The following is a 13985-nucleotide window of genomic DNA, read 5'->3' on the forward strand; positions in this document are numbered from 1 at the left end:
TGACTTTCCCAACAAATACGCTCCATTGCTTTGCCAAATCATTTCTGATTCAGCAGCAATGAGCATGTAAGTTAGGTCAATGAGGTTTCCGTCATGATCCATCATATAATACTTTCTTTTGAACTCATTATATTATTCGGGAAGTGACTGAAGTACCCAATTCACAACCAACTTATCTGGGAATGACACACCCAATATTTTCAACCTATCAATGTGTGATTTCATTCCTAGAACGTGGGTACACACGGGTTTACCATCTTCATGTTTCATTTCCAATAGGGCTTTAGTGACATTGAACCTTTCAATTCTTCGATCTTGTGGGTTAGGGAGAACAAAGGGAGGAGGAGGAGGAAGTGAAGCATGATTTCTTGTTCCTTGATCGAATCGTGGAATATCATCTTCATATGGAATGCTTGTTCCACGGGATTTGGGAAGACCATAGTTGTCGAACTTTGACATCTACAAAACGGGAGAAAACAAATTCAAGTTAGTTGATAGATTGAGTCCTTAATAAATCACCCAAATGAGATATTAAGGCTCGGACCCAACACAATACGCTACAACCTAGAAAAGGGATGCCGTAATCTAGTTGCAGAATATTTGAAGGTAGGTAAATGACGATTTACCAATTTCCACCATGAAAAGCAAAAAAGAAATTTAAGTTTTAAATCTATGAAAACTCCTAGATCCTTTGAGATTCATTGAACCTTTTCAATGGCATGTTTAAATCTCGATATGCCCCTCTAGTTTGTGACCGGGATGCTGAGGATCACAAAGCGGATGTGAATAACCATGCAAACTTACATGGTGCCCTCACATGTTACGGTCACCTATTCGATGTGCCGGTAAACCACACACACTCCACCGAACTATGACAAATATTGAGTCACCCTTTGCTACCTTTGCTTAGAACCATTTAGTGTGCCGGTAAACCACACACGCTCCACTAACGTCTTCACAAGGGCACAAAGTGTAATTTCATGGAATTGCATCAATTCACTTTTGCCTAAAGTAACTAAGATTGGGAATTTGTAAAAACATTTAGTTACTTTTGTACTTTATTATACTTATAGAGAAAGGTTTTGTCCTATCCTACCCGTTCGGCTAACGACCCTCCACTAGTCAAGAGTGCGGTGGGTAAGAGTGGATACCCATTCAATCCCCATTTTATAGGCAATTTTCTTAAACACCCCTTATAGGCCAGCTTCGTGAATGAGGTCTACTAACGGTAAGACTGACTTTTACTCATACATATATATAATATTAGACTTTTAATGTTATATATAGTATAGGGTGTATTTTACACTTTTAAAATACTAGGTGGTCAAATTTAATAATTATACTTTTAATTTAATTAAATTGTAAACCAAAACTTTATGGATTTATTAAATCTCCTTTAATTATACACTTTAATTAATTAATAAAACCATAAGAATATGATTTGAATTTTTCAAAACAATACTAGTGTTTAAGAATTTAACATTTATAAATTAACTTTTAATCAACATTTAAATTCAAAAACTTGAGGGCAAGTTTTGAAACATTTCAAAACATTAGGGTTTTAACTATTTAAATTTCAAAAACAAAACTTTTAAGTTCAAATTCAAACTATAAAATCTAAAGAGATTAATTTGAAACTTTTCCAAACTTTGCCAAGAATATTCTAGATCACATAATTCAAATAAGGCGATTAACAATTAATTGGTGGTTATCTAATAAGATCTATTTCAAAATACCCATTCAATCCCCATTTTATAGGCAATTTCCTTAAACACCCCTTATAGGCCAGCTTCGTGAATGAGGTCTACTAACGGTAAGACTGACTTTTACTCATACATATATATAATGTTAGACTTTTAATGTTATATATAGTATATGGTGTATTTTACACTTTTAAAATACTAGGTGGTCAAATTTAATAATTATACTTTTAATTTAATTAAATTGTAAACCAAAACTTTATGGATTTATTAAATCTCCTTTAATTATATACTTTAATTAATTAATAAAACTTTAAGGATGTGATTTGAATTTTTCAAAACAATACTAGTGTTTAAGAATTTAACATTTATAAATTAACTTTTAATCAACATTTAAATTCAAAAACTTGAGGGCAAGTTTTGAAACATTTCAAAACATTAGGGTTTTAACTATTTAAATTTCAAAAACAAAACTTTTAAGTTCAAATTCAAACTATAAAATCTAAAGGGATTAATTTGAAACTTTTCCAAACTTTGCCAAGAATATTCTAGATCACATAATTCAAATAAGGCGATTAACAATTAATTGGTGGTTATCTAATAAGATCTATTTCAAATTCTTGCAAAATAATGATCAAATAATTCAAATAATTTAACATTTATCAAATAAGGTAACAATTATCTAATTAGATGACCAAAATCTTTTATTTTGACAAAGATAATCACAAGGAATCAACAAAATTCGTATTTTATTAATTTTAAACAATTATGGCAATTATCCTAAGTCAAAATAGGTAAAAATCCCGAAAATCCGCCTAACTGACGCTCGAACTCGCCGAGTTCCTCTATGGACTCGCCGAGTTGGAGCTACTCACCGAGTCCACATTGGAACTCGCTGGGTTCATCAGTCAGGGGGCCAAAAAATCGATTTTTGCAACAAGAATGAATATACTAGGCATCAATACAATAGAAACCAATCAAGGCTCTGATACCACTGTTGGGTTTTAGCCATAAGAACATCCTATGTGCTCATACAAACCCTAATGCTTGGATCTAGGTTTCTCTATTGTACATGCAATTCATCCAAGACTATAAACCCTAATTCTAGCTTATGATAATCAATATTAACATAATAATGGGTTTAAGATATTACCTTGATTGTTATGTAGCAATAACAATCATAATTCCTCCTTGTAATGACTTTAGAAAGCTTAGAGTCACAAATGTCACTCCTCTAATGGTTCACAAACACCTAGAGCAAGAGGATGAAGAACAAGGAGAGTGGAGGCTGCCTAAAATCGTCCAAAACCCTAGAAGATCTCATCACCAGGTTTTTGGGGCCTAAGGGTGCTATTTATACATGTAGGCTATTAGAGTTTTAAACTAGGAAACCCTAATCTGACTGCTTAAGCCCTAAGCGGCCCATGGATTCCTTTGGTATATCTCTTGGACGATTGCTAATGGGCTTCCCCTTAGAATTAGTCCAACTTATATATTATTAAGTAATCCATAGCCCAAATGCAATTATCTTATAATTACAGTTCTAGTCCCTTAAGTTTAATTAATCTCTTTTAGCCACAAAATTAATAATCAATTAATTCTTAACTAATATTAATTAAACAATATGATTTCTCCTTTAATATATTATTCTCATAATATATTAATAAATCATAATTAATCCTCTCTCTCCATAATTCATCCTATCAAGTTGCTTTGGTGAAGGCAACCCAAAAAGACCATGCACCATCGGGTCAAGTACATACTAAAATAGTTATGGACTTAGACACTAATCCAACACAAGCATCCAAGCTCCAAACTCCAAGCTCCATACTCCATACTACATGTTGCCTGCAAAATAGATCAAAAATGGTGAAGTACCAGACATTCTTACTGAAATATGCAATTACCCATATAATTAACTAACAGTAAGAATTATGAAGTACAATGCTATGAAAGGATGAAAATAAACAAGCAAAATAGGTGCATAAAATGCACGTATCAACTAGTTTCTTTTTTTATTTACTTAATTTATTTGTTTAAATTTAGAAGATAAAAAACATTTTAATTTTAATAATTCATTATTTTTTCTTATAAATCCATAGTTCTCAAATCTTTAGACCTTCGTATGTAACTTTTTAAAAAAAATTAACCCATGTAATACATGAGTCTCACAACTAGTTCTCTTATAAAGTGCATTTAGTTTAGGTAGCATTTTCTTATTTAAGTCTTCTAATTTCATTTGGGAAGAAAAAGTGCAGAAAATTGTTCCAAGTATTGTGTGTTCTTCTGCACTCTATCTTCTTGGAGGCTAACTCACTTAAGGGTCATATCATTTGGTGCTTTCATTCCTGATCTTCCAACCATGCCTCCCCGTAAAGATACGACAACCGATATCCCTCTTAAACCAGAAAACAAACTCAATAAGAATCCACTAGACCACATTCAAGTACTTCTTCATCTTGCCATCGCCACCAACACCCGACTTGACACCCTCACCAAAAACATCACGAATCTGGTCAACATCATCGCCACTCAACATACCAACCAACCCCCACATCTACTGTCACCGCCGCCGCCGATCAACCACAACACTCGGTTACCGAAAATCCATCTCCCAACATTTAACGACTCTAACCCCCTCGATTGGATCTTTCAAGCCACTAGTTACTTTGACTATTACTCCATTCAACCCACCCAACGTATCTTGTTGGCTCAATTCTACTTTACCGGCGAGGCCCTAAATTGGTAAAAATACTTAGCCAAAAACAACCTTCTCACTTTGTGGCCTGAGTTTTCCCGTGCTCTTGAACTCCACTTTGGCCTGTTGTCTTTTGAGAACCACCAAGCTGCTTTTTTTAAACTCAAACAAACCACCACAGTCACCGAGTATGTGCAAATTTCGAACGGTTAAGTAATATGGTCGTTGGGTTGCAACCAGAAGCATTGCTAAATTGATTTTTTTTTCTAGTCTACGACCAACTATCCAAAATGAGTTATCTATCCTTAAACCTACTTCCTTCACCCAAGCAGTTGGCTTAGCAAAACTCTTGGAAGAAAAAGTCACCACCTCAGCTTCCCCTGCTGCTATCAGCCTCGTCGAGTCCTTCCAACCATCAACCCTTTTACCGACCCCCACCAACGTATCCTCCGTCTTGGTACCTGCTTCCACCGCTATCACTTATGCCCAACTAACTGCATCTGCACCACTGCCCACCACTCGCTTATCACCGGGTCAACTACATCAAAGGCGTGTTGCCAAGCTTTGTTTTCGTCGCCCTGAACGCTACACACTGGAACACCGTTGCAATCTCTCTCTCTCTCTCTCTCTCTCTCTCTCTTTCTCTTTCTCTCTCTCTCTCTCTCTCTCTCTCTCTCTCTCTCTCCCCCCCCCCCAATTTTTACTCATTATGGATAATACACCAGACCTTCCAACAGATTCCACCTTACCATTGCTAACTGACAATCCCACTGTTCCACATTTTCTTTCTATTTCACCGACTATTTTTTTTTTTTTCAGGATGACTACCGCAACCTCTATGAAACTCATTGGTCTTATTAAGGACCGCCCATCTAGCATACTTGTCGACTCCAACAGTACCGTCGCCTCCTTGCTCAACTTAACAGTCCAACCAACGCCTCCATTTCCGGTGCTCGTCGGAAATAGTGAACCACTACATTGCCACGGGTATTGCCCTCACATTCCTGTCACCTTGGATCGAACCTCATTCCTGGTACTGCTTTTTCTTTTTTCCTTCACGGGATGTGAACTTATTTTGGGTTATGAGTGGCTTTGCTCTTTAGGCCCCATTACGACGGATTTCTCAGTTCCCTCTTTATCCTTTTGGTTTAACAACCAACAAGTTACCATACACGGCCTTCGTACACCGATAAACCATGACCTGTTATCATCTCCGACCTTGAGGACAAGATCTCGTCTCAAGGGGAGGGCATTGATACAGCCTTGGACTCAACTCAACACTACAAGCCCATGGAAGATCAACTGACCACAATCGGGCCGAAAGCTGCTATTGAGATAAAAGCTCCAGGAGGGTCAAAAGGAATTAGTCAATTACATTAAGCACATATTAGATCAGTTAGTGGAAGAAGTAGTTTTCCCAACATGCATGATCTCCTTTCCATTGCCAATGTTCTCTAATAAAGTGCATTTAGTTTAGGTAATATTTTCTTATTTAAGTTTTGTAATTTCATTTGGGAAGAAAAAGTACAAAAAATTATTCCAAGTATTGTGTGTTCTTCTTCTTCACTCTATCTTCTTAGAGACTAACCCACTTAAGGGTCATATCAAATACTCATCCATAATATGTATGCAATAAAAATTAAAAATATATATGGTAACTTTAAATGACTTCTCATTTACCGGTTATTAACATACTATGTATATACATATTTAGGAATTATATATATGATATCATGTGTGTAATTGAAAATCCATGCCAATTTTAACACGTGCTAAACTAGAAATAGAGGATCACATTACCAAAATAAATCCACAAATAATTCTCATCATGGGCATATCTAAATAGAAAAAAATGACAGGAAGATGGAGATGCAAGCTAAACAATCTTATATGAATACTAGCAATTTACAATTCATTTTTAACAAATTCTAACTAACAAATAACTACTATCATATTATCATCCAACGATAGTTTAAGTTAACATGCTTCCACTCAACAAACTTTAAGAACTAAAGTTTTCTTTGTAATTAAGTTTTGTACTTAAACATATATTCTATATTCATAGGGATCTAGAAGTTGGTAAAGGATAGGCGAGACATGTTCCCAAAAAACAAGGGTTGAAACTGTCAATCTAAAAAAGTAAAGGGGGTCTATATGAGTTTATAACGCAAATGCGGTAGTTAGACTGTAAATGTCCTATTAAAATAATGGATGTTGATTGCTAACTAACCTTTAGACTTTGGACTCATCACCATGGCAGCTGAGGAGAGAGAAACAGTGTCAGAGAGAGAAACAGAAGAGAGTCAAAGAGAGATCTGAAGAACAACAATGGTGAGAGCACCTTGCGTTGACAAAAATGGTATCAAGAAAGGAGCTTGGAGCGAAGAAGAAGATAACCAATTACGAGCTTACGTTCAACGTTATGGCCATTGGAATTGGCGTGAACTTCCCAAATATGCAGGTACCATCGATTTTTCATCCATTCCTGGTCTTCATATCCGTTTGAATTTCACCCAATTGCACTTCTTTCGAATTGCGTCTTTGTTCTCAATTGCGAACTGTATATTTCGAGGAAAATGGGGAGAAATTTCGTTTCTGGTTTCAATCTGATATTATCGTTTCTGTTCCCCATTTTATCTTTTGTCAATAGCGAAATTCACAAGCTTTTAATCGCTAGTTCGAGATAATCATTAAATTTCTGTTTAATTTCTCTAAAAAAAAACTAGGGTTAGCTAGATGTGGCAAGAGTTGTAGATTGCGTTGGATGAATTATCTTCGACCAACTGTGAAACGTGGAAATTTTAGTAAAGAAGAAGAAGATCTCATCGACAAGTATCATAGAGAAATGGGAAACAAGTATGTGATCCAATCTCATTTTCACCTTTTCGAATTGGAGGAATCTGTTCAATGTTTATACCTTTTTCGCTTCTAAAATCAGTTTTCTATGACATAATCATAAATGGCTAAACATAATCCACCATTTATGCATTGTTTTGGCTACGCTTATATAAATTTGTGATTGTTTTCCAGGTGGTCAGCCATAGCTGCAAAATTACCAGGAAGAAGTGATAACGAGATCAAAAACCATTGGCACACACACCTGAAAAAACGCACTTCTAAACACAATCAAGATTTCTCCAAAAAAGAAGAAAGTTCTTCAATCGAACAGATTATGCAATTTACAAGTCAACCTCCAAGTTTTATTTCCAATGAGTCAATAGCATCTCACAGATTATCAAATGAGTCATTGGTATCCGAAAGAGTTTCTGATGACACATCATCACATTCTTCACGTATAGAGAATCGATTACTCATAGATTTAAATCAAGAATATGTTTTAGAGGAGGAATGAAGATAAGGGTATCAAGTGGAAAGCTGATATGACAAAAGTAACTGTTTCAAAAGAGGTAAAGTCTTTAATCCCGAATGAAAGGATTGAAAACTTTTTAACTGTTTGCTGTAAATTAAACAACAATTTCCTCAACTTCGATATCAATTTGTTATTTCTTTCTTTCTTTATAAAATCTGTCTTAATCATGATTTTGAGTTTTGGGTGTTGCAACTTACAAAAACATGAATGAGTGGGATTTGTAACTTATAAGCTTACACCTACTACAACAGGCATAGGAAATGACCAAAATGCCCCTAGTGAAACACAATGAGTAAAACTGAACCTATTTAAAGAGGGAAAAAGGGTTTAATTGTGCCCCACCCATCTTCCAAATCTTGAGTGATGCCTTAACATTGATGCCAGTTGCATTGTTGAACAAGAATACTTTGGCTGATTCATAGATTGCCTTTGTAGGATATACTCTTGATGTTATCACTGTTCTTCCTCCTTGTGCAAAGCTTTCTACTATTGAATGATCCACCTGTATTAAGGGCAAATTTGTAAAACAGTCATTTTATTACAAACCAAGACCAAAAAAACAAAAAAGAAAACAAAAAAGAAAACGCTACAAGAACCTCAAATAGAATTTTTTGGGACTAAAGTTGCAAGAGAAAACTTTTTGGGGCCAAAATTGAAAAAAAAATCAACTCGGGGACCAAAAATGTAATTTATGATTATCTTTTATAAACCCTAGTTTTAGAGAAGTCACATACCAATAATCTCATGTTGTAGTTTTCACCATGAAGGACAGGAACACTACTTCCATACACCATTTTGCCCACATCTAAAAGCTTTGATGATCTACATGGAAAATTAAATTCCATAAATTGTTTAGCAAACTAAATAAGGGCAAAAGTGGAAGAAGGAAAAGAAGCTAATAGCAACCTTGATTCGTCAGCACAAAAATAAGTTCTCGAGGTGCCATCAATGTTTCTTGCAATGTAGAAATACACTGGAGTTTGCTCTGTTAGTGATGCATCGGCTAGGACCACGAGCCCAAACGGTCCCAAAACACCCCTTGCGGCTGAACCATCGCTTGTGGTGCAGTTGAACAAAACATCGGCTTCTAGGGTTGCACCCAACATCGCACTGTCTACCTCGAATGAGGCAATTATGTCCAACTATAATATTTGTCAAATAAATTATCAGTCCATATCACTGTTAACTACATAAAAAAAGTTATTCTTCTGTTAACTCTGAGTTATCTATTTGGCCTACACTGTAAACTAGTTACACAGTGACTCACTGACTGGTGTTTTCAAGGAGGCCAATCCACAGGGGATAGATAAAATGAAAATGGTTGGTACAATACCTGTGTGGCGGAACCTATATCAAGTGGTATGAGTGATCCAGGCTGCAACTCCACGTCTTTAAATTCGTTGTGCTTTTTAGACCTCAAAGTTTCGACTTCCTCAACCGGCCATTGAATCAAATTTCTTTGTGTCTTAGTGTCCAATATCACGGATCTTGGAACGTTCTGTAAATTAATTTTAAAAAGAAATAATCGCATCTCTTTTAAAAAAACTTATAAAATTCTACTTTTTAAGTATATATTTACTTTAATGGATAATTAATAATTAATGGATTTTAATAGCATCTCATTATCATATCATCCATATAAAGTGACAAAAGTGTCACGTTGTCTAGATGTTGAAATGTACCATGATCGTATTTATTTAATTGTTTGGAGAGTGTAAATATTATTAAAGTGTTTATAATTAATTAATTGTTTATATACCAAAATATTTGCCCATCCTTTAATAAGGTCATCTTTTTGAGGATCCGTTTCACCAACATATCCCCAAAGAACCCGTCTCTTCTTACTCGGGTCATAAAACGTCTTCGAAGCATAAAACTTCCCATAATCATATCTCAACCCGATACCCACATCCATTTCCGGATCATCCGGGTACCATTTATCCTTCACCGGGTCGTATGACCCGATCGCATACCAATCATGTCTATCCTCATCTCCACTCTGCTTCAACACATACTTAACACCACCCGAACCGGACCCATGATCCGACATATCCAACCCATTCGTATCAGTAGTAGATACCGGGTAAAGATCCACACACTCCCACATACCCGTACCCGGAACCGAATGCAACACATCATCCAACAACTCAAAGTGTGTGAAATTGGTGGTGTGGTAGACGAGAGCACACCCGATCGTATCATTATGTTTCGATCCCATCACCATTCGGTATTTACCGTCGGGTCCGATCCAGAGAGTGGAAGGGTCCCGGAAATCTTTGAGGCCGACGCCGGGAGGGGGGAAGAGGATGGGGTTGCCGGAGTATTTGATCCAGTCGAGGAGGAGGGGGTCGGAGGAGTTGAGAGGGTATGCGAGACATTGAAGCTGGGAGAGATCGAAGGCGTTGCCGCTGTAGAGCATGATGATTTGGCCGTCGGGGAGGATGGTGGCGGAGCCGGTCATGACGCCTTGGATGTCGTACCAGTGATCGGGAACCATGGCGAGAGGGAGGTGGAACCAGTTGATTAGGTCTTTGGAGACGGCGTGTCCCCATGTGATGTTGCCCCAAATGGCGGAATCCGGGTTGTACTGGTAGAATAAATGGTACCAACCCATGTGGTATAATGGACCTGAAAATTCAAAATCCAATGAATCCAAATATTACTACAAACTAAAATAAAATTAAAAAACAAAAAATCACATTTTTAACATTACCAATCATGATCTTATTATTTCTTATTTTTTAATAATATATATATATATATATATATTTAACTTCTTGTTTTTTATATTCGTTGGATAGTCTATGGTTTACATCAATAATATGTGCTATTTTGATGTTGAGGTTTTGGAATAATGAGAAGATTTTAATAGTCGAACATTTTAATAATGGATTTTTGTGTTTAATATGGGTTTAGTATGTGTATTGAGATTATATGAGGGTTTTCAAGGAAAATGTGAGAATACAAATGCCAAAAGTATAATAATCACGTTATTTAAGTTAATTATGTAGTGTCATGTGACACTTCGATACAATATTCTAATAATGTGATTATTGTGTAACTATTTATGCATGAAGTACATATATTAATTAAAAAGTATTAATATTCGAAACATGAATAAATAATTTTTTTAATACGAATCTGAAATATTAATCTTTTCCCTAATCACTACGCAGGTCAAATGAAAAGTCAAAAAAATCTCAACCAAAACTACTTTACCAAACTTTTATTAATTAACTAAAATTTTAATAAAACCTAAAATTATCTAATATTTCATGTCCTAAACCAATGTAACACTTACTTTTTTTTTTTCAAATAAAATTTCTCTAATAGTTACAACCTTTATTTAAATCTATAAAGTCGAAATATAAGGTGCTTAATAGTTGTTTGTTACTTATTGATTGAATTAGTTGTAAACCGTAAATTTGACCGGATAAAAGACATATAAATTTGCTCATTATGAACAAATCCAAAATCCTTGTAGACAAAGCCAATCATCAGTTCCCAACCATGGGGCGAATGAAATCCGATACATAAATCAGTTAATAAAAGAAGAGAAAAAACTTTTATTGTGTCACTTAAGTTATATAGGAATTCCTGAACCCAAGAGTTAAGAATAACAAGTTCTTTATTACCCAAAAGAGAATAACCACTTAGAATAATGAAACAGATTATATTTGTCGAGAAGTGCAAAATCGTATGAATACGACCCTCGTTGTGTATCTTCATTAATTGGAGAATTTCATATATGCCCTTCTTAAACATCAAAATATCATATTTACCCAACTTAATTTCTAAATATCATATTTACCCTTCCTAAAATTTCTAAATATCATATTTACCATTCATAAAATTTCAAAATATCATATATGTCCTTTTTAAACATCATAATATCATATATGCCCTTCTTAAATATCAAAATATCGTATATGTACTTTTTAAACATTAAAATATCAATGGTAATATCTAAAATATCCTTCATCTACAACATAATCAACAAAAAACTAAACAATCAAAATATACATTCCATAGAGAGGGTTGAAGATGAATATTTTTGTTTGTCAAGAGGACGACATTCCAACAATTTAGAAGTTCATATTCCATTATCATAGAATTAAGGATAATATTGTTAATTTTTTTAATTATTATAGTAATTTTAAGTTATAAAAATGATTATAAAATATTAAAAACATTATAAAAAAGGATTTGGGTAAATATGATATTTTGAAGGTTTATGAAGGGTAAATATGATATTAAAAAATTAAGCTGGGCAAATATGATATTTTGAGGTTTAAGATAGGCATATATGAAATTCTCCCTATAAAAAAAGTAATGACCCGAGTTATAAACTTCTATATAAGTAGTTTGAATTTGATTGAGAAAAACTGAACATTTTATTACCCTCAACATTTTAAACTTCTTATTCTTTTATTAACGATGGACATCATACCTATAATATCTATTTTAATTGCACACAACTTTTTTTATTTTGTATATTTCTCACAAGCATTTTAAATAATTAAGGATTAATAACTTTTTTTACTAATGCACATGTCAAATGAAATGATAATAATTCATTAAATGAATACGTACCATCAGGGTCTGAAGTGAAGATCAGTAAAATCCATCAAAATACGCCAGAACCCAACATAAACAAATACAAAACATACATTAGAAAATCATCATTTCCAAATTCCAAAACAAATTAAATAAAAAATTATAATGTTATTTAATTCTTGAGAAATTAAATTACCTCCTACTTTTTATACCTACAATTATTCCTACTCACTAAAATTATGACAAATCATTATTCAATTTAATTGTAATTGATATATTCCTAATATAGCCTTAATGAGTTAGTTAAAAAAATATGGAATGATAACACTTGTCATAATTTTATTGGGTAGGAACATTTGTAGGCATAAAAAGTAGGAATCAATTTAATTTCTCTTAATTCTTTATATCAACAACATAATCATTAAAGGCTACATACCGCTGATGAAATTCTTATCGGGTTGAAAATGGTAAGCAGATCGTTGCCATTCTATGCTATCATCACCACCACCCATCTTCTCCGGCCACCCCACCCCTCTTGACGACGGTTTCACCTCAATTCCCGACGATGCTGACGTGGTTGTGGTGGTAGTGGACTGCCGGCCACCTTGTGGTCTTTGTAATTGGTTGTACATTACAACAACCATAGATGAAAGGACTAGCATGGAAACAAAGAAACCGGCGAGGACTTTAACGATAGAAGATCCATCTGCCGGAGATCCGGTGGAATCTGGCCGGCGTTCTAGGTCATCCCGATCAATGAGAGGGGTCGTGGAAGAATCCATAGTGGACTGATGAGTGATGACACTTCTTGACACACTGTGTAAACCTCAAGAATGTCTTTAAGGTTTTATAGGATCTTGACAACTTAGCTTAGGGTTTGGTGGTATTAGTGGGCCCAAAGACATATATAAATTCGAAAAAGAATTCATTCTTTAAAAAAAAAAAATATTTTGTAAAGTATTATGTTTAGCAAGAACAACCTTTATTTGCATCGAAAGCCAATCATGTTTAGCAAGAACAACTTAGCATAAAGAAAGCAATTATAGTTCAATTAAACTACATAACTGGTCCCTGTGATTCTAACACCTTCTAATCTAATCTTGAACTAAACTAATATTTTAAAAGAGACGACCTTTCAACTTTTCCAAAAAGAAACTCATTTTCCAAGTCTTCTCTCTCTCAACTTTATGGATATGATTTGTTATAACGATGGTCTTTGATTTTTTTTTTTCTCCGTGTTTGTTAAATTTCACCATTAAACGCATATAAAATGACCATATTACATCACTTTTATTATTTCATTATTACAAGAAAAATACATAAATGGCATGGTTTTTATTTTATTTTATTTTTTATTTTTTTTTTATTTTCGGAAAATGGCAAATATTATAACTAGGGTTGTTCGCGGTTTGGTTTGGTGCGGTTTAAAGTTGAAACCACAAACCACACCGCATATGCGGTTTGAGTTTTTTGGAAACTGTAAGTCCAAAATCTGCTTGTGTATCAATCAGATCCGTTTGATGGTATGGAATCCTAATCAAACGGATGATGTCAGATCAAAATAAAAGAGAAGAAGAAGAAGAAGAATATGAATCTTGTATGATTTGATTAGAATGAAGTTCTTTACACAAGAATCATACACTAACACACACACTTATGC

At 34.4% G+C, this 13985-nt stretch overlaps 2 protein-coding genes across 2 annotated transcripts; one reads left to right on the forward strand and one right to left on the reverse strand.

The window, feature by feature from the left end:
* The first annotated feature begins 6617 nt into the window (after positions 1-6617).
* On the forward strand, positions 6618-7935 carry LOC145015749 (transcription factor MYB4-like). Its single transcript, XM_078974223.1, has 3 exons — positions 6618-6859; positions 7125-7254; positions 7429-7935. The coding sequence occupies exons 1-3, from the start codon at positions 6727-6729 to the stop codon at positions 7748-7750; spliced, it is 585 nt and encodes a 194-aa protein (XP_078830349.1). The 5' UTR covers positions 6618-6726; the 3' UTR covers positions 7751-7935.
* Positions 7936-7961: 26 nt separating this feature from the next.
* On the reverse strand, positions 7962-13154 carry LOC145015748 (beta-fructofuranosidase, soluble isoenzyme I-like). Its single transcript, XM_078974222.1, has 7 exons — positions 12762-13154; positions 12362-12370; positions 9528-10396; positions 9102-9266; positions 8675-8910; positions 8503-8590; positions 7962-8270 (listed from the first exon to the last, which is right to left on the reverse strand). Exons 1-7 carry the CDS (start codon positions 13105-13107, stop codon positions 8073-8075), a joined length of 1911 nt encoding a protein of 636 aa, XP_078830348.1. The 5' UTR covers positions 13108-13154; the 3' UTR covers positions 7962-8072.
* Positions 13155-13985: the final 831 nt, after the last annotated feature.

Source organism: Lactuca saligna, chromosome 9 (assembly GCF_052625555.1).
Source record: "Lactuca saligna cultivar CGN05327 chromosome 9, ASM5262555v1, whole genome shotgun sequence".
NCBI lineage: Eukaryota > Viridiplantae > Streptophyta > Magnoliopsida > Asterales > Asteraceae > Lactuca > Lactuca saligna.

Bases quoted from the DNA above. Each gene is read 5' to 3' on its own strand.
- LOC145015748 (XM_078974222.1), bottom strand. From the start codon at position 13,107: ATGGATTCTTCCACGACCCCTCTCATTGATCGGGATGACCTAGAACGC. The intron at 9,267-9,527 runs GTATATAAACAA...ATTAATTTACAG, and splicing joins AAGGATGGGCAAATATTTTG to AACGTTCCAAGATCCGTGAT. The intron at 8,591-8,674 runs GTTGCTATTAGC...TTTTCCATGTAG, and splicing joins TTTTGTGCTGACGAATCAAG to ATCATCAAAGCTTTTAGATG.
- LOC145015749 (XM_078974223.1), top strand. From the start codon at position 6,727: ATGGTGAGAGCACCTTGCGTTGACAAAAATGGTATCAAGAAAGGAGCT. The intron at 6,860-7,124 runs GTACCATCGATT...AAAAAAAACTAG, and splicing joins TGAACTTCCCAAATATGCAG to GGTTAGCTAGATGTGGCAAG. The intron at 7,255-7,428 runs GTATGTGATCCA...ATTGTTTTCCAG, and splicing joins CATAGAGAAATGGGAAACAA to GTGGTCAGCCATAGCTGCAA.